Below are 26,147 nucleotides of genomic sequence, written 5' to 3'. Positions count from 1 at the left end.
ACCAAGTCAAATGTTCTTCCTATTAAATATTTTCTAGCCTGCCTGACCAGATTCTTTTTTCTTTTTTTTAAAAAAGGGTCTCACTATGTAGTCCAGGCTGGCCCCAAACTCAAGGCAATTCTCCTGCCTCAGCCTCCCAAATGCTGGGATTATCAGCAACACCATGACACCACACCTGGCTCGACCAGATGGTCAAGCTGTGAAAATGCACCCACTTACCATCACCAGCCCTCCTCTGCACCCCATGTGAGGCTGTCTGCTCCCCACTCCAGGCTTCACAGATCACAACACTCTAAGCCACCAAGGGTTCGTCCACATGTGCCCGTCCCACTTCCCCATACTCCTCACACAGGAGCATCCTTCCCAGGGCTCCTGGACCGGAGTCCCTCTGACTTAGCACTCGAGTCCAGAGAGAGACAGCTGCCATCGTGGGCCTCAGCATGCTTGTGCTCAAAGCACAAGTCAACTCCATGCTCCTTTCCCCTTTTGGAACAGGACATCCCAGTCCACAGTCACCACTCAGAGGCCGCCCTGCCTCTCCATTCCGCTAGAGAGCAGCTTCCTCCTCGGAGCAGCACACACTAACACACACCTTCGCATGTGCCAAAGAATGAGATAAAGATACAAATTTAGAATTCAGAGATAAAGAGCATGACATATTCTTCACAAATACAAGGGGCCACAAAAAGTGAGTAAAAAGCAAAAGCATGCACATCTCAGTACTTCCACGGCATCCAAACATGATTCCGAGGGGCTTGGGACACACAGTGGCCTCTCACTGCCCCAGAGGACAGTGTGGTGGGGCACAAGCCTTGGCACAGTTGGCCGAGGGCTGAGAAGGAGAGGTGGGGAGCGCTTGGGAGGTGATGCAGGACCCCCACACTCGAGGCACAAGCACAGCACAACGGCTGCGGTCCAAGCTCTTGGATTCCAGGTTTTATGCCCGAAACATGAATCAAAACAGAGCTGCTGGACTGATCCGAAGAGCGGGCAGTCACAGACACTGTATCCCTCACTCGCTCATCCACAAAGGAAGTAACGCAAGATGTGTCCTTTAAAAGTTTACCCAGTTCATGCCCATAAAAGGCCAACTAGTTCACTTTTCCACAAGTCTGTTGCTACCCAACTGACAGTTTGGGCAAAATAAAGAAGAAAAAGGAAATCTTAGAATAGCTTCTTGCTAAAAATAAAATATCAGTAAGGAAGCGACCCACTTCCTAAACTGCCTCTGGCCAGGTTGCAAGGAGAGTGGAAGAGGTGATCTGGGTGTCACTGTCGATGTCACAGACAGGATTTTGAGTGTCTGTCAAAGAATTTTTCTGGAAAATGTTTTAGGATGCTCTTCCCCAGCCCAGCTCTCCTTTAGCAGAGGATGAACCACTGCACCCACACTCCTTTGCTGTCTGTCCCCAGCTGTGGCAGCAGAGCATGGTGTCACCACAGCAAAGGCAATGGCGTGACTTTTGCACATGCATCTGTGCCAAGTATGTGCGCCTTGCCCTGGAGATGGAGAATAAACAAACAAACAACATGGCCCCACTCTGGCCCCACTCTCAGGGACAGAGCCTGAGCTGGATGATGACAGCTGTGAGACACATGAGGGTGCTGGGGAGCACAGAGGACCACGGGTCCGTGAGGGACAAGAATGACCTCAGGGCTGTAAGAAGGAGTGTGGTTTTCTCTCCTGTGAGAAACCCAAAATATAAATAAAAAGCAAAAAAAAAAAAAAAAAAAAAGAAAAGACAATAGTAAACTGGGAGATGGGTCTTTTGCAAACAGGAAGGGGACTGAGATGCGGGGGGCGGGGAGGAGACATAAAAAGAACTAAGATGTGTTACTTCCAGGCACCACTCCTCACAAGCAATGTACTAAGGGAAAATAATGGAAAAACAAGAACCCCCTCAGGAGCTTGGCCCTGGGGAAGAGCAGAGGCTCAGGGGAGGGCACAGGACACAGCATGACACTTTAGGCTGGGGAAAGGTAAGCAGGTTACCTGGAGGCGAGGCTCCCACCCCCGCGGGCCAGTCCAGACCAGCCATTTCCGGCTGGGCTCACAGGTCCCTAAGCGACCGCCCACACCCCCTCTTGTCCCAGCTGGCTTCTTTGAGTTACACTGAGCAGCTTGCCATTGCCTCCACTCATCTCAGCTCCCTCACCCCAAGGCCGAGCTCTCAGACTCAGCTCACTACCTGCTCTCTTCTGGCCTCCCTGGGATACCATAGGTCTGAACAGGGCCCGGCACAGGGAGGAGCCCCCAGGGAGCGAATCCTCTGTGTACACCAATGCATGGAGTCAAAATCTTCACCTTGGACAGGACGTCATGGCCACCCGCTTCCCTAAGGGTTTTCTGTCCACTCTGGTTTCATGCCAGTCTGGCTTCTCCTGCCCCCCATGCCGCGATCTGCTGGCTCCCACTTGTCCTCTAGACAGCGGAACACATGTCCTGCCAAAGAGGCCTGCAGCTATTCAAGGAATAGCACCTACCCTAAACCTTCATCTGAGTTGGGTTTTTCTATTATATCCTTTTTTTCCTTGCATTTATATACTTCACAACCTGTTTTTTGTTTTTTTTTTTCCGCAGTACTGGGGATTGGTTTTTCGGTTTTTCGGTTTTTCTTTTTTTTGGTTTTTCTCTGGTACCAGGAACCGAACTCACGACCTTGCGCTTGCCAGGCAGGCGCTTTTGCCGCTGAGCTAAATCCCCAGCCCCCAGTACTGGGGATTGAACACAGGGCCTTCATACTTCATGAGTTACATCCCCAGCCCTTTTCTGTTTTGAGACAAAGTCCTGCTAAGTCACTAAATTGCCCAGGCTGTGGTTCAACTTGAGATCCTCCTGCCTCAGCCTTCCAGAGTGCGGGGGTGACAGGTGTGTGCCACCACCCCTGGCTCAGCACATTTTATGAGCACCCAATTCTGAGGTCCAAGTCCCTGAGTTGACTCCAGGCGGAAGTATGCCCATGCCTCTCTGTCTCAGAACAAGGCCTGACGTCAGCCTGTGATCAGTGAGACTGTCAGGTGAGTGAGCCAGGCAGGCAGGGGTCTGTTCAGTGCAGCGGCTGGTGCCCAGGGGCAGAAGTACATGAAAGACCAGGCAGAATGCGAAGAGCTGACACACAGGGCTAAGCTGAGTACCTGAACTGGGAAGGTCCTCTCCTCTGCTTACCATGGTCACCAGCTGTGTAGCATCAGTAATGTAGGAAAGCAGTTTCTTAATGTAATACCCTGTATCAACACCACTCATTTCTCCTGACACACAAACCACATCTGAGCTCCTGCCTCAGATCAAACTAGTCTGCCTCCTACAAAAAAGGTGAAAATCAATGCATGTGGTAACTGCTGTAAATGTTTTTGATATCGTAGGCCTATTTTTTATTGAGATGATTCTTAGACCTTCACCCTTTTATACTGAACAGTACAGTGACTCTTAGTATACTCACAAAGTTTTGCAATCAGCGCTAATTCCAGCACTTTTCTAGTACCTCAAAAAGTGACCCCAGGCCCATTAGCAGTCATTCTCTACCGTTCCCTTCCATAGCTGTGGCAACCAATAGTCTGGGAGTTTGCTTCTTCCTGGCCTGGCAGGTAAAAAGAATTGTGCCGCGCATGGCCTCTGCATCCGGGGCCCTTGAGTTAGCACAGTCCCAAGGTTCAACCACGCAGCACGCACTGGCTACAGATTTCTAAGTGAGTGTATATTCTCACTATAGTGCTATAATCTAACAGAAGCTGCCACACATGGAGAAACATTCAAAAGGAGAAAAGGACTTACTTGCACTGGGCATGGAAGTATTTGATCAGATTCTGAAGTAAATCCACTCCCTTTTTAATCTTGATTTCATTCACCTTCAGCAGATACTGTTAGGAAACAAAGAAAGAACTGTCACGGGAATGAGCAGAGTATGAGCTTTACTGGAATTTCTGAAGACAGATTACTTCTTCCTTGATGTCTTCTACCTTGGGCACACATCGTGGCAGACACCTGATGCCTTCTCTTTTTTTTTTGAAACAAGGTCTTGCTATGTAGTCCAGGCCAGCCTTGAACTCATTATGTAGCCCTGGCTGGCCTCAAACTTGTGGTGATCCTCCTGCCTCAGCCTCCCGAGTGGTGGGATTATAGATTGCGCCACCACATTCAGTATAACCCCTAATGCCTTCTGTGAGCCACAAAATAACTAAGTGCCTCTCTTAGGTACTGAATGAGTTCTCTGCTCACTGGATAAACATTTGAGAGCCAATAAGCCCTACTCGTAGGACATTCCCCCCAGCCTGCTGGAAGGGCTTTGCTTCCAGCAAAAGGAAGGGTCTCTGGATGGGTCTCCACCCATCTCAGATCTTGCTGTGCCCACTTCTGCCCTAGGTCCCTTCCACGAGGCAAGTCGTCATTCAGAACTCCAACCACTAGTATCCTCCAGCAGATACCCTTGTCACCATGCCAACTCCAAGATGGTTCTCTACACGTGGCTGTTAAAGAGGCAAGTTTCACACTGAAGTGCGTTAAAGCCATTTCTGACTTGGAGAACTCATTAATGACCACAGAGGTAGTAGCAGGAAGGCCCAGTGATCCATAAAGCTAGTATCAAGAAATACATTCATTCTCTCCTGGAGGCTCACAGATAGGGACCCCATAGGTTCCCTACCCTTCCTCTATGTGACATACTATACAGGACCCTGAGAACATCACATCTCTGGAACACAATGCCCTGGAATACTAAGCCACACAATGTCCCAGCTGCCACATGGGATGATCCCATGTCCACTCTTCCCCAGGTCAGCCATGCAGCCCAATAAGGGGACAGGAAGCTGCCACAAAACTATAGCCCCTCAACACACACACTTTAGTAAGAACTGCCTAGAGGTCCTCTTCTCAGTCCTTTTTGGTATCTTTCACTTTAATTGGATGTCTGGCAGTAGATCAAAATGGTACATTTGTTAATAAAATGTTTGGCAATGTACCAACCCCTAAAAGGCAGGTACCCTTCGACCCAGAAATCCTATTTACAGGAATTTATTCTAAGGGATAATCATAAAAGCTACCAGGATACATAGATGACAGTGACTATGGCCTTGTTCACCAAGGTACACTGCTGTGGGAAGGACACTCACCACCCGGCACCCAGGGTTTTGTAGGCCCAGCTGGGGGAGCAGACCCCAGAGCAGTGGGAGCAATGCCTTGTACCCATACGGCAGGCAAAGAAGTAGAAAGCTTCAGGAACAGCCTTCATGGTGGTAAGGTCTCTGGCCCTGCCTGTGTCCATCCTGCTGTGTCCCCTTCCCCCTTCCCAGGACAAGGCCAAGGCCATGGGACAGGAGCACCCCAGGGCCCTGGCAGGGAGCTGGTGGAGTCTGGGCATGCTTCTCCCTGGGCACGGGGCATTTTCCCAGCAGACTCCTCTCCTCCCTCCTCTATCTCTGACTTCCCTGGTGCAGTGGGAGCCCAGATTCCTCACTGAAACCACCAAAGTGCTGAGTATAGTGGTAACTTGGCTCATGAATTTAATTCCATGATTCTGGTTGCAACCAAATTGTAAGCATACATGCGTGCACACCCATGTTTACTGAAGCACAACTCACAACAACTGCATCTTGAAGCAGTCATGTGTCCATCAACAGATGAACAGATAAAGAAAAGGTGGTGCTTACACACAATGGAGTACTACTCTGCCACAAAGAGGGATAAATGAGTCACTGGTACAAAAATAGATGTACCTTGAGACTGTAATGTTAACTGAAATAAGTGAGTAACGCAAGCTTAAATACAGCATGATTTCTCTTAGATGAAAACCACAAACTATAAATAAAGAGCAAAAGAAAAGAGATAATAATAATAGCAAACAGTAGACAGACTTTTTACAAATGGGAAAGGGACCAAGAGATGCAGAGAGGGGCCGGAGGGGAAGGGGCGTAAGAAGAATTAAGATGCGCTGTGCATGTGCCAAGGCCCCACGAGGAATGCTATCAAGATGTACTGCAAATTGTACTTTTAAAAAAGGCCAGTATTAGAGGAACTCAGTTCCATCTCCAGGAAACCACATCTCCCCTCCCTAGCAAAACAGGAGTTTTATTTTGGGTTTTTTTTTTTGGTACTAGGCAGGCGCTTATGCCACTGAGCTATGTCCCCGGCCCTTCCCTACCAAAACAAACTGTCCACCGTGTAGTAATCCCTCAGGGCTGGGTGTTCTGGAAGCCACGGGTCTGACCCACCAGGGAAGTCATGGTAGGTGGCGCTGCCAGGTACAGCCAGCCACAGCCCAGAACCTGGCCTGTCCTATGCCTTACCTCGCACATCTGGAGCTGGAAGAAGCGCCGCTCCTTTTCCATCTCTTCCGCAATTTCTGCCCCACTTATTTCAGTGCGAATCATCCCGTGAAGCTTGGCGTGTTCCTTCTTCTCCTTTTCTATTTTGGTTCTGGGGGGACGCACAGGAGGCAAGGATAATCATGAGGCCCCTTGGGTGGCACTGTGCACGGGACAGTCCCTGGCCACCCCAGACCAGGCTGCCTGACCAGCACTTGCCATGAGTTTTGGGGCAAAACGGCTGTGAATGCTCTAGACAGGAAGCCGCGCAGAGTGATGGTAGTGACAGCAATAACTCCAGGGATGAGGCTGGCAGTGCTCCCTGCCTTTCACCTCACAGAAGGGTCAGGAAGCCACTGGCCTACATCTCCCCAAAAGTGTGGCAGAATTCTATAGGGAATCCACCGGGTCTTGGATTTTTCTTAGTTTTCGTTACTGTCTCTATTTTGTTGCCTGTTATTGGTCTGTTGGGGTTTTTATAGCCTCTTGGTTCAATTTTGGTAATGCATCTGTATCTAGGTGGTTCTCTGATTTACCAGAATGTAAGATTTTAAAGTAGTTTCTTATAATCCACTGGATTTTTTTGGCAGTTTCTGCTGCAATTTCACCTTTTTCATTTCTAATTGGGTTAAGATGAGATTTTTTTCTTTCCTTTTTTGGTAAGTTTGGCTAAGGGCTTATTAATCTTGTTCATCCTTTCAAAGAACCAACTCTGTGATTCATTGATCCTCTGTGGTTTTTTTAATAACTGTTTTCCTTCTATTAGTTTCAGATTTGGATTATTGTTCGTCTAGGCCCATGAAGTGAATCATTGGGTTATCCACCTGGGATCATGCTATTCTTTTAATGTGGGCATTCACTGCTATAAACTTCCCTCTCACAGGTGCCTTCCTGGTGTCCCCTAAAGACCCTCTGCCCTTTGGGGAACCAGCACACCCCACTGGGTCTTGGTTTCCATCTGTGAAGCGGGAATGCTGGCCAGAGACTCAGGACATGAAAGTGCAGGATAAGGCAGGGCTCCTCTCTGCATGAGAAGACCTTCGAGGTCTCCGGGTTTAACAACCCCCACCCTGGTCCAACAGAGGACTGACTGCCTGCCACCCATGAAACTCCACCCTCATGTCCAAGCATCCTGTGATGTAGACAAACTGAGCCAGAGACGGGAGTACCACAGGTTTAATACGCATTTGTTTGAGCTTTGTGACCCTTTCCTACTGAAAATATACCCAAGCTGTTTTTTAAGAGACTTAATCACTTGGAGTCAACTCAGTGACTTCCTTCCTAACACCTTTCTCCTTACCAGATGGCTTCAAATGAGAGCTTCTATTTCCATTCAGAAAGTCTCCAATCCCCAAAGCACAGAGATGATAAAGCAAACACAAGTCATTTAAGAATACTTTCTGTTCTAACAGCATTTAAAATAACTGAAAGCCTTAATCCCATCAGCGCTAGTTCATTTCTTACTAGTTTCAGCTCCAACCCTGGGATGAAAAACTGCAGGAAACGTTAGGATAACGGTCTGCAGCCAGCCAGCTGCGGGCTCGTCCACATTCGGGAGTCAACTGCGCCTGCTTTTCAGAACTATGCCATTCTTTTCTGGCAGATCAAGCCATCAGACAAGTGTTACAAAATCTCTCTAAAACTGAGAGGGTTGGTATTTCAGAGAAAGACAGCCCCAAAGCTAAAAGCAGACAGCTTTCACAAATCACCAGGAAGACAAAGTCTGAAGATAACACTGCTCTCATGAAGGGTAATAAAATGGAGAAATTGTTTAAAACAAGAAAGAAAAAAAACACCACCTAAGACAAATTGGCCTTGACTTTCACTATGGTTTCTATCTGGCTGGCCCCCGCCCCAGCCTCATGCACTCAGAGGTGGACTCTGGGGAGGACTCTCCTCTGCCAGACCCCTGTGCCATGCACCCTGCCTTGGAGCCAGAGGACCATGATGGAATCATGGATCAGTGCCCTGGCCCACTGGTGACTTTATGGCTAAATGTGGTGTTGGAGGTGGAGCCAGAAGAGGAGGTCACTGGGAGCATGCCCTGGAAGGGTTCATCTCCTCCACAGCTCTACCCTCCTCTCTGCTTCCTGTCCCCAAGGGGTGAGCAGCTCTCCTCTGCCAGACCCCTGTGCCATGCACCCTGCCTTGCAGCGAGATGACCATGGGCTGAAACCTGAGCCAAAGTAAACCTCTCCACCTTTAAGTTGTGGGTGTAGAGTACCGTGTTTCACCAGTGAGGGAGGTTACTAATCCAATTCCTTTTCTGAACTTCCTTGAACATTACATCTTGTAACCACTATGATGCTAAAGAAAAAGGGACAAGGGACCTCACAGAAGCCATTTCTGGATGTAGCCACCAGGTAGAGAAGCACCTGTCCTCACAGCAAACACAGTGACACAGCTTTCCGGAAATTCTTCCCTGGATTAAGGTTTACTCACACAATCCTTTTATACAATCAAAGCTAGACAAAGTTGAATTCTCAAATTACTGTACCAACAGTTAAAAAATGAAAACACTCACATTTTTGTTTCATAGTCCTTCCAAGCTTTGTCAAAAGGCTTTTTCAAATCCTGTAAACAGAGGCAGCAATTAAGCAGGACTGATTATTAACTTCTGTGCAAGATAAACTTCCTTATCCTTAGGCTGGTCCTGAGTGGGCATTAACTTGTGTAATAAATGGTGTATTAAAAAAAAATGGTGGGGGCTGGGGATTTAGCTCAGCGGCAAAAGCGCCTGCCTGGCAAGCGCAAGGTACTGGAGAAAAAAACCAAAAAAAAAAAAAAAGGTGTAGAATCCCATGGAAAATAAACAACCCCTAACACAGCCTTTAACTTAGATGAGTGGGGCCTCTTTTTCTTTCTGTCTCTCTCTCTCTCTCCTGCTTTTTTTTTTTTTTTTTGGCCACATGGGCTCACTACATAGCCCAGGCCAGAGTCAAACTCACAGTTATTCTCCTGCCTCAGCCTTCCCAGTGTTGGGATTATAGAATATTCATTAGAGAATACAACAAATGCACACAAAAGTAGAGAGACCTAGATAATGTGCTCACCACCCAGTTATAAATATTACCCCCAGCCCATCCTGTCACCTCAACCCTGCAAATATTTCAGTTTATCTCTCTACAAGAAAGGGACTCTGTTTTGTTTTTGGTACCAGGAATCAAACTCAGGACCCTGTGCCACTGAGCTATATCCTCAGCCCTACAAAAGGGACTCTGAATACATCTGCTTGATGCCGATTACCCTGATTTGAGCCCAACAATCAGAATCTGAGAGCTACCCACAGCCTACTAGGGCTTTTGTGTGCTCTCCTGTCTCTGGCATTTAGGGTTTCAAACTCTCTCAAAGTCTGGCTTCAAAAATTACTGAGCCACTAAAAATCCTATCACTGGTTCTGACACAGTTACTTTCACTTGAAGAGGCTTCTTCCGAAAGTGTGAAACCCTCTTTTCCTGGCTATTCAACCCGCCCTACCCGCCCCATCCCCACAGCCTGGTGCACAGCACTGGTCCATGCGCCCGCTCTGGGCCTGCCTCTCCTCTGCCCGGCACCCTCCCCGCCGGGTTTCTGGCTGACCCAGGGAGAATGGGCAATACTCCTTGGAGTCCTAACAGCTCTCTCCTGGCACACTCTGAAAGCAGAGGTTCCAACATGGGCCAGGTGAGGCTTCCAGATGTGCCCAGGTGAGACCCCCTCTGGCCCTGCCTGCTGCTTGCCCCCTACTGTGTCGTGGTCCCAGCCTGTGTGCTCCTGTGTGTGGGGCCAGGCTTATCCTGAACAGAACGCCCTGAGGATCCTGCCTTTCCCAAGAGGAAAACCACCTTTGCCAGCACCCTCTCTCCAGCTGGAAACTGACTCTCTCCCAGGGCCTCTGAGCTTGAGGCTCAGAATCTTTAATCTACCCTTCCCCCATCTGTCCCCTTAGGATGTTCACAGCCCCAACAGCACAACCAAAAAGGCCAAGAGTCACCACCGTTCAGGCCAAAAGCAGTGTCAACATGCAAACCAAAGGAAATAAAGGCTGAAAGCCCTCTCGTGGCCCCAGGAAGGATAGGCCCCTGTGGTGGCCACCGAAGAGCTGGCCTGCCTGTGACTCTGGGAGACACACAAACACCCGCGAGAGGATTGCTGTCTCACCCCTTTGACTCCTTTCAGGTCGCCTTTCAGCAAACTGTCCAAAGGGAAGGAGATTATGTTGTTCATATTCTGAATCTAAAAAACAAAAACAAGAAAGAAATCCTTCATTTCCATTTGAATCTAAAGTAAGAGTAGCAAGCGTGTGAGAGAGGACATTTGGTAATGATTAACCTTCACTTAAAATCTGGCTGGCACAACAGGGCGCCTCCCCTGGCCCAAGCTTCTTCCTGGCAATTTCTTTTCACTCACGGTAGGTAGCTGCCGAACGTACCAGATCTGTAGTGTCTACAGTAACAACCTTACCCTGTTGAACTATGAAGTTTGTGAAAAGACAATCACTGCAACAGAGGGAAAAATATCTGAAAAGAAGCTATGATGGAACCACTTTCAAGAAAACACTGCTTCCATTGTTACCCTCCTATTACCTTGTTTTGAAATTTTGTTTTGTTTTTTTTCTTCTTAAAATAAAAAAAGAAAGAAAAGGAAAATATCACTTTCTACTCCCCTCCCTGCCACGGCCCTGCTGAGCTGTGGGGAACCCGGACCCCGCTCCCCACAGGAGGTGCCCGACATGGACACAGAATGAAGGCAGCATGGGGGCCTCTGTCTGCCAGGAAGGCATGGGAGTGACTTCTGGGTGTGAGTGAGAGAGGACATCAGCGTGCAAGGGAAAGGGTGTGCTTGAGGGGGTGGGTGAGTGCAGGTGTGGGGTACAGGGCTGGGCACCAGGAGCAAAAGCACTGAGGGTGGGTAAAAGGGACAGAAAAATGGCACCACTGCTGTAAATAAGCCCTGGCGCTGTTTTTAAGGCAGTATGGGAGGTGATTTCAGACACAGCTCTGCACATGAAACTTCCAGAGACAAAAACACACTCAAAAAATACTACCGCAATGTGTGGTGACGCTGGCAGCAGCGGCAGGTCCTGCCAAGTGACCTGTGAATGACTGTCTTTGCAGAAACAGGTATTCCAGTAATGTCTACCTCGGGACAAACAGCTCAGCACTGCTGCACACCCTGGCACTCACTCCTCCAAGGTGCTGTGCCATCTGCTGCGACTTGCAGGGATCGGCCCTCACAGCTAAACCTTAAACACCGAAGGCCTGCCTGAAGATCAGGTCTGTGGATGCGAGGAAGGGATTGGTAACAAATCACAGGCCTGAGCCATGACTCACCTCTACACAGAGGCACGCTGGGCCCTCTGCTAAGCCTGGGCAGGAGTGTGCTGCAGAAACCCGCGTCTGCACGCACCGCCCCCACCGACCTCTTGTTCTGCACTTTCCTCCCCAAGGTGCCCGCTGACCACAGCTCTGTCCGCCTGGCTTCTGGTGTCCTCCCTGTGGCTGGCCCTCACCATCTTCCTCCTCCCTGAGACTGTCCCTTGCTGTCCTCCTCCCTGTGGCCAGTCCTCGCTGTCCTCCTCACAGTCCACTCTCGGACACGTGCTCTGTGCCACAGCCATGCCTCCCCCTACCCGACCAGCTGCCGAGGCCTTGCCACCTTCCAGGCCTTTCCACAATGCCCCCTCCAGGCCTCTCGCACATCCTGGGCCTCAGCAGGGCATCCCCATCTTCTCTGAACAGAGGCAATGAAGGTCCTGCTCTGGGGTTCTGCCTGCCCGGTCCTGCCAGACTCACCAGCAAACACTGGGCTTCTTGCCTCCGGTATTAAGGTCGCCACAGTCCATTCCTACCTGCCACTTTCACCTTCACCTTCTGCTGCTGAACTCTGCTCCTCTGATCCAACTTTTGTTCCCACCCCGCCCCAGCTGAAACAAGCCCCCACCCACAGGAATTACTCAGACATCACCTTCTCCATGTAGCAGCCCCCTTCTCCTTTGGAAAGTGATCCCTGCCTCCCCCGACACCCCCATTCTGCCCTTTTCTGTTTCGTCAGGCACTTGGCGGCTCTCCCTGCGACCACCTTATCACTCTCACACCATGTAACCTGAAAAGCAGCGTCCACCTTCACTGCACCCCGCACAGCCCAGTGCTCCGAGAGAGCTCAAGGAGCCCCAGCAATGCTCCAAAGCCACTGGTGGAGTAACACAGGACAAGCTGGCACTTTTCTGAACTTTCGGTACCTGAGAGACACACTCAGCAGGGGCTTCAAATGGAGTCCCATCAATACCTTCAAACCAAACTCGGTATGAACAACAAACCGTGAATTCACCAATTCATTTGTCACAAAATTACTGATGCAGCGACTGGCTGTAAGCACAAAGACAGATAAAACACAATGCTCCCCCACCAGAGGATGAACATGGACAGGCACACCAAGAATCGCAAGCTTGGAGCAACAGCACGTGTTTACAAGGGACAGAGACCAGTGCGTCCTCACCGGACATGATGAACCTGGGTTTAACCAGTCGGACCAACTGAGCCAGGCTTGGGAGAAGGGTAACTATCCAGCCGCTGACCTGCAGGTGCTGCCCAGTTAGCTATGCGGTCCCCAAAGCCACGGTCAGTCCCAGGCACAGGTTAGTTTGGTCTTGAATTCCTTAGAAGCCAATGCCATGTCACCGTGGACAAGGGACACAGATGTGGGGTGGGAGACGTGGCCCAAGGCCCCAGAACTGCAACTGTGTGGTGGGTTTGGGCAAGGGGTGGAAGGGGCTCCATTTTCACCAAGGGCTTGTGTAGGGATGGAAGTGTGCACAAGTGGGAGAAACAAGGTTCTCTACAGCACAGAAACAACATCAGTCTCAATTTCAACAGAACGCATCTCTTCTGAGATGATTTGTCGTTTAACTGAAATCAGAACTAGGGTACTGACAGCAGATACAACACAGAAGCAAACATAACCCACAGACACCTGTACCCTCGGCCACTGCTTTCATTCTGCATTCACCAAAGCCTCAAGTGGGACTGGCTCCAGGCTGGACGCTGGGGACCCACCACCTTGTGTGACCTGGGTACAGCCAATGCCACAAAATTCAAGAGCCAATTACAACTGTGGCAAATGCCATGCAGGAGGCACATGCAGCCCTGGCTGGTGGCAGGACGGTGTGGAGGGACAGGGGTCTAGGACACAGAGCTGGCAAGGCAGAGCCTGGGTCCACAAGAGCGCACAGCCTCACAGGGGAGCAAGCTGCCCACTTCAGTAAGTAACTACCAAGGAAGACGCCCCGAGCCTAGGGAGAACACCAGGAATGTCACAGAAAATTACTTTTCTGTGACACCAGGGAAATCTGTTGAGCAGGAGATGGGGACAGAACTTTAAAGGACAGAGAAGGATTCTGCCTTGCCACATCGATGGCAAAAGGAAGGGCATGGAGGGTGGGCCAAGGCCCTGGTGTGGGTGATGGGGCCACATCAGCGGAGGGGCAGCAGAAGGTGATAGGTAGAAAGGGCACTTGGGTACCAGGTCAATGGAGGAAGTCTGGGTTTCATTCAGTCAATTATTTTTTTCCCTTGGAGTTATTCAAAGGAACTAAAATGGAAACTATTACTTTTCTGATCAAAACTAAATTATTAAATAGAGACAGAAAGTAGATCAGTGGTTGCCTGGAGCAGGCGAGATGGGATTCACTGTGAGGACAGGAGGGGCCTTAGGAGAGGGAGACGAAGTCCTGGAACAACGCACAGCAGGTCGTGCCTGTTGGTACAACTGCCAGAAAGCACTGAGTTGTAGGCTTGAAACAGTAGGTTAAATGTAAAATGCAAAATGTGCCTCAGGAAAGCTGTTTGGGCTGGGGTGGAGCTCAGTGGTGAAGGTAGGAGGCCCTGAGTCTGATCCCTAGCACAGCAAAAAAAGGAAAAGAAAAAAGAAAGCTGTTTGTTTGTTTGAAAAAGGAATTGCTGCAAATAGCAACAACAGCTGATAAACCGCCCACTCCAGGACATGACACCTGCACCTGCTTTCTGCGCAGCATGGGAACGCTGGGACTGGAGAAAACCATCCCAGAAATGCCAGCCCCTTCCCTCGGCCTAGCCAGGTGTGCAGGAGCCAGGCGCCCCTCAAGCCTGGCCTGCAGCAGGAAGAAAGCAAGGTCGGAATGCTCCCTGTTCCCAGTGTCAGGAGATGAAAACTGCAGCCTGAAGGTGACTGCTCGTCTGCATGTTCAGCCTTCTCCAGCCTTGACTGTGAGTAATGAAATCTTTACAGGAAGAAATCAGCTGGTTTGGGTCACTCTGTATCACCCTGAGCGCCAAGGCGGCGTCGGCATTCCTGTGTGCTCTGACTTTCTTCTGACACACACTGTGTAACAGCGCATACATCTGAATACAAATCTAATTCTTCAACCTTGCCGTTAGCTCTGCACCAGCGAATGCGCCATCTTTTAAAATAGCAACCCTCCTTTTTCACCTCCCTCTCCCTCTTCCTGTCTCTGCTTTCCCTGAGTTCGGCTGGACAGGTCTGACAAGATGAGTCAGTTGAGCCAAAGGTCTGTCGTCTCCCAAGTACAAATAAAGGACGGGCTGCCAGAGGTCAGGAGCAAAGTCATCATGCTAATGCCACAGCTGATTCTCAGACAGAGAAGGTACAGTCTGCCAAACAGTCATCCTCTCGCACTGCTCCTCCTAGTTACTTCTGGGCTTACAGTCCTTAACTTCAGAACTGCCACCAAGTTCTGGCTGTCCTGATGGCTCCAGCTTGGGGCCCCACTTCAGGAAACTAATGTGCTGTGTCCTCTGACTCAGGCACCCCAGACTCCACACTGCCTAATGAAAGGACCTTGTCTGAGGGTCTGTCTGGAAGCCTAAACCCAGGGTCCTCATGTGGCTCTCTGGTTTCAAGGATCTGCCACAGTCACCGGGCAGAATCCAGTTCCAGCCTTGCAAATCTAGAAAACAACAGGTTTTCCCAGGCAACTGGCTTTCCCCACACAGACTGTGGGGCACTGTGCTACATACTGGAAGCGTATCTGTGCCGTGCCACTCATTTCAAATGCCCCATTTGTGAGAAACCCAGGAGGTGGAAAAGGCAACACTTTGAAATTTTTCTTGTCAACCTGAGCAGATGCTGCTGCAGCACAGAGTTAAATAGGCTTCGAAGAATGGCAGGCCATCTGCTTGCCTCAGGCAGAGGCTGACACCGAGCAGTGTGGGGTAAGGGTGTGCTCAGCGGAGGGGTCGGTGTTTGTGAGAACATGGAGACTCACAGCAGCTGTCATGTGCCGGAAGCATCCAGTCACCTGTAGATGCTGGCCCCGGACCTGGGACCCAGAGGGTGAGGTGATGACCACAGGTCATGTAGCACACTGTCCAGCAGGATGGACACCAGCTCCCTATGCCTCTTCACAGCAGTTCCTCGGTCGCATCGGCCACCTTTCTGCAGCTACCTGTAGCTGGTCACGCTGCACAGACACAGGCCGCTTCCACCAGTGCAAAAGATCTAATGGACATCTAGGTTTTCAGCAAGTTGTTTTGAAAAAAACCACTAGCAGCTCTGTCGAGATGTTCACTGACACATGTGAACTGCACACAGAAAAGTTAGTTATGACATACTGACCCATTCATGAAACTGCTGCCAAAATCCACACAGTGAGCCGGGAGTGGTGGCACACACTTATGATCCCAGCAGTTGGGAAACTGAGGCAGGAAAACTGATGTAAGTTCAAGGCCAGCCTAGCTATATAGTGAGACTCTGCTCCCCACAAAAGAACACCAAAATGGAGACAGTGAACACATCCATCACCCCCAAAGCTCCTCAACCCCACCCCAGGTCCCAGGTAACCACTGAAAAGTCTGCATTTCCCAGAATTTCAGAGAAATAGAATTGTACAGTATCTACTCCTCTTGGTCTGGTTTCTTTCACAATTACTCTGAGGCTCTGATTCGCCGGGCTGTGTGCTTATCAGTGGCTGAGGACTGCTCCGAGGTACGGAGGTCTCACGTGTTTGTCACCTAGCAACTGTGGAGGGGCTGCTGCAGAGAGCACAAATGAAGAGGCTGCGGCCACTCGGGGCACGGGGTGCCTCCAGGAAGCCTCAGCACAGCTTCTTAGAAGGTGGTACTGGAGCAGCGACAACGGGCCCAGGGCAGTGGCCCTGAGGCTCTGGAGGAAGGACACAGGTGACTACTAACACCAAGCTCCTGGGCAGGAGAGTATGGAGCCTCCCAGCATGGTGCCTGTGTTGTGTGTTCTTTCTCAAGGGTGCTTACTTCACAGAGCAGGAATCTGGTAGGGAAACGTCACGGAGAAGCAGGAGGAAGCAGGTAAATGGCGGAGCAGCCACCGAGCGGCACAGGGCTGTGAGTCTCACTCAGCCTTCCCAACAACTCGGAGGAGCAGGGGCTGATGCCCCATTTTAGAGACAGGAAAACAGAGGCTTAAATCATCCACTTTCCGCACAAGTCACACAACTGAGGAGGAACAGAGCTGGACTGAAAATTCTGAAGCCAGAGCTCTTCCTACCTCTTCACTAGCAGTACTGGGGGTGGAACTCAGGGTCTTCACCCTAGGCTCCACCCCCAGTCCTTTTTGCTTTTTGGTTTGAGACAGGGTCTCACTAAGTCACTAATTTGCCCAGCCCGGGCTTGAACTTGTGACCCTCCTGCCACAGTCTCCCAGAGTGCCAGAACTCCAGGCATGGGCTGTCATACACAGCTCACTGAGTGGAAATGGATGAGAACTTGGCCCTCACAGAGCTGACGTGTGACATGCACTGAACATAAACAGCAATAGCATGTGCATGAGGAGACTTCCAGGGCCACTTCCGACTTCCCCTGGGCTATCGACAGTGCTGTGGATGCACACACATCCCACATCATCCTGCCCACGTGTGCTTGCAGAGGGCCCTTGGGAACAGATGCACCCAGTCCTGTCTCTGGCACAAGAGCTGCTCAGATAGTTTGTTTAATTAAAAAGGAGAGGGGGAAGCCCAGGCTGATCTTGATGGTTTAACACAAACTAAAGATCAAAACCAACTGGCTGCCAAAAACACACTGGCAACTTTCACACCAGAAAAAAGCGGTGAATTTGCTGACCTGGTTTCTGCTTTTAATGCCTTTCTCTGGCAGTCACACTGCTTTGATCTTTCGGGTTCTAAGTGGAGAGAAAACACTGAGCCTCTGCCCCCTTCTCCACTAGAATAAGCAAGCAACCTGCACACATCAGTCCACCTGCCACTGAGCACCATCGAAGGTGGATTGGGAGACCAGGGGCAGCAGAGGACAACCAAGGACTCGTGCAGTCCCCAGCCCCGGCACCCACAAGGTATTAGGGACTAGTAAGCCACAAACCAAAAACAAAAGCACCTTTTCAAATGTACTGCCAAAGTTCAACAAGCCACATCATCTTGTCTGCATCCTGGACATGAGAGGCAAGCACTGACAGCATCCTCTCCCACCTTCTGGGACCTCTAAGGATCACTGAAAAGCCACCGCAGCCTCCCCAACATGCAGCCCAGAGGGCTGCCCTACACTGACCCCCTCCTTTGCTCCAGCCTCCCACACATCATCGTCTCCAAGGTTGGGCACAAGAGTTAGTGGTCCCCACATCGAGGAGGTTGACCTTTGAGCAGCCAGCAACTGAGAAAGCACATGATGACAAACACAGAACATGCCCTATTTTGAAGCCTACATCCTTTCCAGTGACTCTGCTAACGCCGTGGCCTAACCCCGTCAAGAAGCTCTGAAGACGATTGTTTCTAAGTCTCATGGTTTCGCTGGGTGCAGGCCACTCGAGTTCATCTTGGAAGAGACCACAGGACTGCCCGACCTGCCTCCACCCCAGGGACCAAAAGGTCCAAGCCCTGGGGTACAAAGTCACTGCTTCCAGTTTTGGAGGCTATAGCTCAGGACTCCAAAGGCCTTCAGTGGCCAGCAGAGCACAGTGCATTCTAGTAAAAACCCAGGCAGCAGTTCCGGGAGCTCATTGGACGGGTAGCCCCAGTGTGTGGAGAGCACCCAGCCAGTGCCCAGGCCTTATCTCCGCAACTCCCCCTCCCTGTGCTCAAGGCCTCATTATCCATCCTCTCCCACCTTCTGGGACCTCTAAGGATCACTGGGGTAATAAGGAGGTAGCACTGCCCTCCTCCAAAAAAACAGCATCGAAGTACAATTTAAACATTAATTACATGGTGTGCTGCAACCAAGATTCGGGTCTGACAGTAGCCCCACTGTGCATTGTTTTGCTCAAACTAGGAATGTGCCCTCATTTTGGGCTGGGGACTGGTGAGTACAGAACCAGCTCACACACTAAGGTCTCACAAGTCTAAGACTAGGAACTCCCAGCCTTCCATGAGGCAGATGTTGCTAGATGTCCAAAGTAACTGGCAGCAGAACCACCCATGTGGGAGTCAGCTTCCCATCTCAGGTTTCAGCGTTTCCCTCTGTGGCTGCTTGGAGCCTGTGGCAAGATGCAAAGAGCATCACAGCGGGAAAATGTGGTACAGCAGAGCTGCTCACTTCATGGTGACCAGGAGGCAGAGAGAAAGATTCCCCAAGATCCGCCTCAGGGTCATGCCCCCAATGACCTAACTTCCTCCCCCTAAAGCCCCACTTAAAGGTGACAGCACCCGGGGCTGGTGACCAAGCCTAGACTTTGGAGGACACTCCCGACCCAAACTGTGAGCTCTGACCCCTAGAGAGGCCCTGTCCCTCACACCCTTCTCACTCAAACCCTGGGGACTCCTAATTTGCCAAAGTTCAACAAGCCACATCATCTTGTCTGCATCCTGGACATGAGAGGCAAGCACTGACAGCAATAAACATAGCAACCAGCAGGAAAAAGAATCAGAATATTAAAAAGCAGATTACTGCCAACTCAGAGCCCAATACTGCAGGACTAACCTAGGGGCAGATACTCCCAAACACACAACCCATGGAGGTGGGGTGGTGGGGGGTGGTTCCTCTGATTTCTGCAGAGTTCCCAAGTTGATACCACCAACAAGGCCTATGTCTTCCTCCCAAAAGGTGGAGCTAGGATTGGTGCCGCTATTTAGTAAGATTAGGACATGTTTTGTTTTGTTTCCGGTACCAGGGATCGAACTCATGACCTTGCGCTTGCCAGGCAGGCGCTGTGCCACTGAGCTAAATCCTCAGCCCACATTAGGACATGTTTAAGACATAAGCCACTCTCAATACAAGAAGTTAAAAAGAAAGGCTACAGAAGTACTAGGACGAGGCTTCTGGTATAAGATCTCTATGTTAAGGGATGAGACAGCTTCATTAATGTAAAGGACCAGCTCATACTTTATAGAAGCTTGATAGTGCAGGGACAAGGGGACTGCTGTAGTATATGACATGGCCAGGTGAGATGGAGGACATCTCGGCCAGGCGAGACGGTGCACCTACAGGTAAGGGCACCTTTCGCCAGACATATCCTGTACTAACTACAAAGCCATGAGGTGCTACTCATTCCAACAGAACCTTGCTAGCTTCCTTTCCTCTCTAGTGTTCTTCTAACTCTGGTCATTTATGATAAACCCTGGTGACTTGGCAACATGCTGCTTGGTGGTAGATACTCGGGCTTCCCTTCATTGTGAAAGCTGAAACTCCTTAGCCTGGGCCACCCTTGATCGCACACCATGGCTGGATCCTCAGCCCAGCACTGCTGACCTCTCCTTCCAAATGATGCCAGTTTCCACAGGAAGCAGGTTCCATGGACCACGAGTCCCTCCTATCTGTTCTCCAGTCAAAGACAGCGACCACTAATCTGCATGAACCTTTCAGGAATCAGTTCTCTACTGCAGCTTGTTACCCAGACACTGCTCACCACAGTAGTGCCTAGAAAATCCCTCCAGGATTCGCACATCCTTCTGGAAAGAGAGAAAGACCAGCTTGACGTTACAACTGTTTAACGTCAGGTGCATTACATTTCTGGAGCTGCCTGGTTTCTCCCTGGAACCTATGTGACTGCAGGGGAAACTCCCAGGCCAAGATCCACCCCACGATGAAGAAAATTTTGCTTTAAACCAAGCTGACCTTTTCTGCAGATGTTCCAAATGCTTCAGAAACACCCTTTCAGGCCTCAAAGCAGGCAGGTGGGAGTTACTCTTTCTGGACAAGAGGTGGAATTAAGAATCTTAGCCATACAGAACTGAACTGTTCGTTAAGTACTTAAGAGAAAGCAAAGGAGTCAGGCGTGGTGGCGCACGCCTGCAATCCCAGCACTAGGGAGGCTGACGCAGGAGGATTGTTGCGAGTTTGAGGCCAGCCTGGGCTACAAAGTGAGCTCAAGTCCAGCCTGACCTGCATAGTGAGACCTTGTCTCAAAAAGACAAAAAAAGAAAACAGAAAGCAAAGGAAAGGCTTTGAAAATGTGAGATAGGGCAGATGCGACCAAAAACAGGAGTAAGAAGGGTACACAAAATACCAAAAAAGAGAACTCTCCTGTAATCAGCTCAGTCTCGGCCCAGCTCCTCCAAAGCCACTGCTTGGCATTCCTAGGGCTGATGGCATCCACACCAGAAGGGCTGCAGCATCAGGTCTGACAGATGCTGATTTTGACAGGCTCAAATAAGAGAGTTTTGTCTTTTCAAACAGGACCAAGAATTCCAACTCCAAAAAGTAAAAGCCAAAGTGAAAGCAATGCACAGGTCCTTAAAGCTAAGTGCACAGATCTCAGGGACTGATGGACAAACCCCTTCCACTCGCAGCCACGCTGGCCCTGCTCATTAGATGAGATGAGGAGCCACGCCTGCCTGTCTCCTCTGCACTTTCCCCTGCACTGCCTCCTCTTCTCATCAGTCCTTTTCTTCTCCAAGGACCTGACAAGGAGACTTGGCTCCTTTAAATGTCATAGTGGAAACACCGTGGGTTTGGCACCGTAAGGCTTGGATCTGAATCACAACTCCATCCCTCACTTAGATAAGGCCCCGTCAGTGACTAACATGTGCGCCTCACGTTCAGAAGGAGGTCACCTGAGTCTCCTGCACAGCTGCTGCCCAGTACTTCCCACACCATGGCCCTGAGCTCTCTACCCGCTGCAGTGAGCAGGACAGAAACCTAGGCCTGCAGCGAGCTCCAAAGTTCCGCAAGTGGCAAAACCATGGCATGATGAGCAACATGCCAAGGCTAACATCTGGGTGTCCCCTGCTTTCTACTCTTGCAGAAGATTTACGAAGAAGAAAGGGCTGCTTTAAGTATGCACCTGCCCATGTGGGTAACTGAGCGCAAGCTGGTGGGAGCACTATTCCAGGAGGCCAGACCCAAAGAGCTCGGTTAACCAGTCTATAAAGTGGAAATAACACTGACCCATCTTTGGACTGCGACAAGGACTAAATGTAATATAACTTGTAAAACACACAAAATCAAGTCTGGCATTATTTCTCCATTTCACGGATGAGTAAGTCCAGGCGGTACACAGACACAAACCTAGCTGTCTGAGGGTAGAAGGGCAGTGTGCAGCCTTCCCTGACCTGTCGCAGGCAAGCTGCTCTCTGAGCTTCTGTTCAGCAGCCCTGCTGGGACACTCTCTGCCAGCCTTCCCGGGCACACCTGCACTGCCACCCACCTGCACTGAATCCTGTTCCCACCTCTCCATTCCTCTTTCTTGGTTCCCCTCTTCATTTTGCTAAAGCACATCCTGCAGGAGTATTGGAAAGATAGCACACAGGACTGCAGCTTTTCAAGCCTTGCATCTCTGAAAACATCTTCATTCCTACTTCTGCTCAGCGTGCTGGGTCTGAGTCCAGGAGAAGCTCTGGAAACAGTGCTGTTCCACACCTTAAAAGTTCCTGGTGACGCTGCTGGGAAGCCCATGCTACTCTGAGTCTGGACCCTGGGTGCTCTCTGGGAGCTTTGACGATGGGTGGTGATTTGCTATCAAGCTGCCCTGAGGTGGGTCTCTTCCTTCACTGTGCTGGGCGCCTGGGGGCAGCTGTGTGCTGCACAGGGCAGCTGTGTGCTGCACCCACAGTGTCTCCTCCCTCTGCCCTCTTCTGGGAATACCTGTCAGCTGCATACTGGGCTGTGGGAATCACCTCTCATCTTTTATCTGTTTCCTACCTGTCCTTTTTAATTTCGTTTTTATCCATTTCCTAAGAGATTTCTTCTCCTCTAACCCTTCTTGTTGGACCTCTAATTTTATATTTTCTTACATTAATGGTCTTTATTTCCCCTCTTCTTTAACCATCACTCACAGTCTACTCTCCTTTGACATAGTGCCTGTTCTGATTTCTCTGAGAGATTATATACAGTTTCTTTAATGTTGTCTTCTGCTCTTTGTATTGCTGTTTCCTCTAACTTCTTTCTTTCTACTTACTTTGGTTTCTTCCATCCTAGACACCATCCATGTGTGCTTAAGAGTAAGGTGCCAGCAAGCTGTGGTGTTTAGGGTGGAGGGTCAATTTCACAGGCCTTGGGATTCACTAGGGGAGATGCGTGCAGCACACCTCTGCGTGTGTCATGGAGGGTGACCTTGGGGTCTCTACTTCCTGGCCCCTTCCTCTGTGGCGCTGTTCCCCTGCCCTATTTCCCGGCTGCTATGAACTGAACATCTTTTTGCTGCCACGCCCTTCCACCATGTTCTTCCTCTGGAGCCAGTGGACCATGGACTCAATCCCCTGAGACCAGGAGCCAAATTAAACCTCTCCTCCTCCTTTAAATTGTGGGTGTCAGATATTGTGTCCCAGCAACTGGAAAGCTGATGGGCCACTGTTCACGCATGGAAAGGGCTGGGGGATTAGGCAGCAGGCTGTTTTATGAGGGAACCCCACCCTGTCACCCTCTATAGAACTCTGCCCTGGGACCATGCAGTTTCTCCAGTTTGGAAAAAAAAATCCTCCAGTCTCTTCTGACTCAGTGATGAACCCCCACAATGCACATCTGCCAGGACACAGGGGCTGAGGGCTCTGCTGTCAGCATGCAGGCTCAGGGAAGGGACAAAGAACAATGAACTTGATCAGAGTCCCAAGAGATTTCAAACTCATCTAAGTAAAAAACTGCAGCACAGTGACAGCTTTTTATTTCCATGATTTCCAGTGGAAATATTTGAAGCCAGGGAGAGAGACCAAGAGTCTTAATCATCTTACTCTCTGTCCTTCTTATTATTAATTCATACATTATGTTCCACGGGTTCTGCCCTTCTAAGGCCAGACTCACAAATCCACCACCATCACCAGCTCAAGAATGAGCTGGTTTTCCTCTTGTTATGAGCTCACTGACCGAAGAAATGAAAAAGATGCTGCTGTCTGCGACCTACAGAGAGCGCATTATTGAGTTCCTGACCCAATCTTCTGTGACCTTTAGGAGAAGCCAGGGTAGAAAAACAGGAAAGATGAGGGGGCAATCCCCAGGGTCTGCTCTCCTTGGCGAAGAAGCTACCCAGGCAGGGTCACAAACAACCCTTGGCTACTCACTTCAGAATTCTGTTCCCATGGCGAGGACACACAGGGCTGCCAAGCTCAAGAAAGGCTCAATTCACCCACCCCAAAGCCGTTACCAAGCAGCCTGCACACAGCCCATACCCACCCGTACTTCTACTCACTCAAAAAGTCGACACGTTCCTCTCAGCCCTGCTTTTTTAGGCTCTATATCTGGGAGCACAAAACGCCTTTAAATATTCATAGTAATTTCTATGCTTTGATGATAGGTTACCTGGCTGTGTAAGACAGGTCTGGAAGGTATTTATTAAATATTATCATTATGAATGCCTGCTGTAATTACCAGTGACAGAGACTATTCTACACAGTTTAGAAACTATTAAAATCTGAAGCCAGAGGCCCTTACGAAGATGAATGCATCTACCCGTTATGTCCTGCAGCTGGGCATATTTAAAATGCCAGGCTGAATTTTAAAAGTCCTATTACAGCAAACATTACAGTTTTCAACTTTATTCCAAATTGACCCCATGTGTATAGAAAACATGATTCTCTCAAGATCCACAGGAGCTGTGGAATGTTTTCCTAGTTTATTAAACAGTATTCATTTCTCCCAAGAAAGGCAGTGACAGAAGCATCTTGCATGGTGTAACCACGTGCAGGCACGCACGCACCCACAGGGGACACTGACCAGGTTTTTGAATAGCGCCGTCAACTCCTTGGTGAACACCGAGAACTTTAGGAACGCGCTCCCTAAATCCGGGTCATCTCTGCACACACAGTTGCCGCCGAACTTCTCCAGGGCCTGGGTATACTGCTCCTCGTTCTCCACGTGCGCTGTGACAGCAAGCGGAAGGGCTGTTAGCAAATGGAGCACTCTGTCCCCAGCCCTGCCCCGCCCCAGCAGGTGCCTCTCGGTCCTGAATAAAAGCCACATGTGGGCCTGATACAAATCAGGGAATATTAAGCGGCTGGAATGGAAGTAACTGCTATCCTGACAGCAGCATGCTGTGCTGGTGTCAGGTCCCAAGAAAGTAGTGGGGTGACCAGGAGGGAAAAAGCCCCCACCACCCATGCCAACAATCTGACACTGAGGGGGTCTCCCCCTCTCTCACCTCTCAGGACCCCTCCTCCCCCTGCAGACTTGGCCCTTTCCTATAAGCTCAGCAAGAGATGCCAACACTCAGCCTGTGGGTTAGGACATCCACTGCGGCCACCTCTCCTAACGCAGGGACAGTGGTGGTCTCTGGAGCCTGGGTAAGGCAACGAAGGCCTGCTTATTGTGCCTTTGCTCAGATCATCCCCTTCCTCAGGCCACCCTCCCTGGCCCCTGACGTCCTGCTCAACTCCTCCAGGAGCCCTTGAGGCTCTGTTGTGCCCCAGGAGCCTCTTGGGCACCTCTCCCATGTTCCACTTTCAGGTCATAGTGAACCATCTGCACATGCCTGGAGCAGAGGGACCAAGCTGTATTTGTCTTTGTCCCTCCATATAACCCAACACACATGGTCTGAACAATAAAGGCAAACTGTTATCTGCCCCACTGTCCTTAGGCCTCCTGGAAGCACCTCAAGACTAAAAATCTGGACTCCAATTCTCCAGCTCAACGTTCTCAATTCCTGTTGGACCTCAGGAGGACCTGCAGATCTTCATCAAATGACAGAAGCCAGAGTCTCACTCAGACCTGAGTAAGAAGCGAGAGGAGGGAGCGCGGCAATTCTGATAAATTACTGCAGTTGAATTTAATCCCCTCACCACAGGGCAGGCCTGTTCCAAAGAAACCAGCCAGACTATAAGGAAACAACTTTCCTTTGCATGGACTCCTGATCCTTTTGTTTTCATCATTTCAATCAGGGCAAGCAGGCACGGGGGCCAGCAGGTCGCTAACATGTGAACTCCACCAGGCCGAGAAGGCTCTGTGCCACGGCTCCCTCACAAAGACACAAACTCTGAGTGCTCTTTGCAGCCTCCCAACTCTTCTTCAGAGAACTGAAACCACCATCTGCCCATGCCAATGCCTAGGCCCAAGACTGGGACAGTGAGAGGACCACAGCCTGGAGCCCGAGCTGACCCTATGACTCATGAAAGGCCTGTTCACCTGCCTCACGGGGAAAGCAACGTGCCCTTGCCCGCCAGGGCACCTGGGTGTCTTCGAGAGTTCTAATGTGGATTTAGAAAACGCAGGAGAAAATTACTTTCAATGTTCTTTTTCCTTCTTAAAAACATTCTAGAAGGGAGCCTAAGAATTCCAGATAAATTAAATGCATTTCCTCCCCCACCTTTTTCACTGCGGAGAATTGAAGCCAGGTTTTTGTACCAAGCTCCATCCTCAGTCCTTTTTTAAGTTTTTGTTTTGAGACAGGGTCTGCTAAATCACTAAGGTGCCTGGGGATGGCTCAAAGTTGCATTCTCCTGCCTCAGCCTCCCAGGATGACAGGTGAGCACCACTGTGCCTGGCTAATTAAATGCATTTCTGAGATTACATGGGGCAGAGAAAGAGGCAGAA

The 26,147-nt window shown here is 50.1% G+C and overlaps 1 protein-coding gene across 1 annotated transcript in view; it reads right to left on the bottom strand.

Moving 5' to 3' along the window:
• Asap2 (ArfGAP with SH3 domain, ankyrin repeat and PH domain 2) overlaps positions 1–26,147 on the bottom strand; it is a gene marked incomplete at its 5' end in the record, with an annotated part of 138,851 nt that overhangs the window by 46,594 nt on the left and 66,110 nt on the right. The window contains 5 exon segments of the mRNA XM_013504338.1: positions 3,773–3,858; positions 6,280–6,409; positions 8,822–8,871; positions 10,438–10,512; positions 24,336–24,481. Coding sequence (XP_013359792.1) covers positions 3,773–3,858; positions 6,280–6,409; positions 8,822–8,871; positions 10,438–10,512; positions 24,336–24,481 — 487 coding nt within the window.

Source organism: Chinchilla lanigera, unplaced genomic scaffold (assembly GCF_000276665.1).
Source record: "Chinchilla lanigera isolate Chin_1 unplaced genomic scaffold, ChiLan1.0 scaffold00086, whole genome shotgun sequence".
NCBI classification, from domain to species: Eukaryota; Metazoa; Chordata; class Mammalia; order Rodentia; family Chinchillidae; genus Chinchilla; species Chinchilla lanigera.
This window is presented reverse-complemented; position numbering and strand designations above follow the sequence as displayed.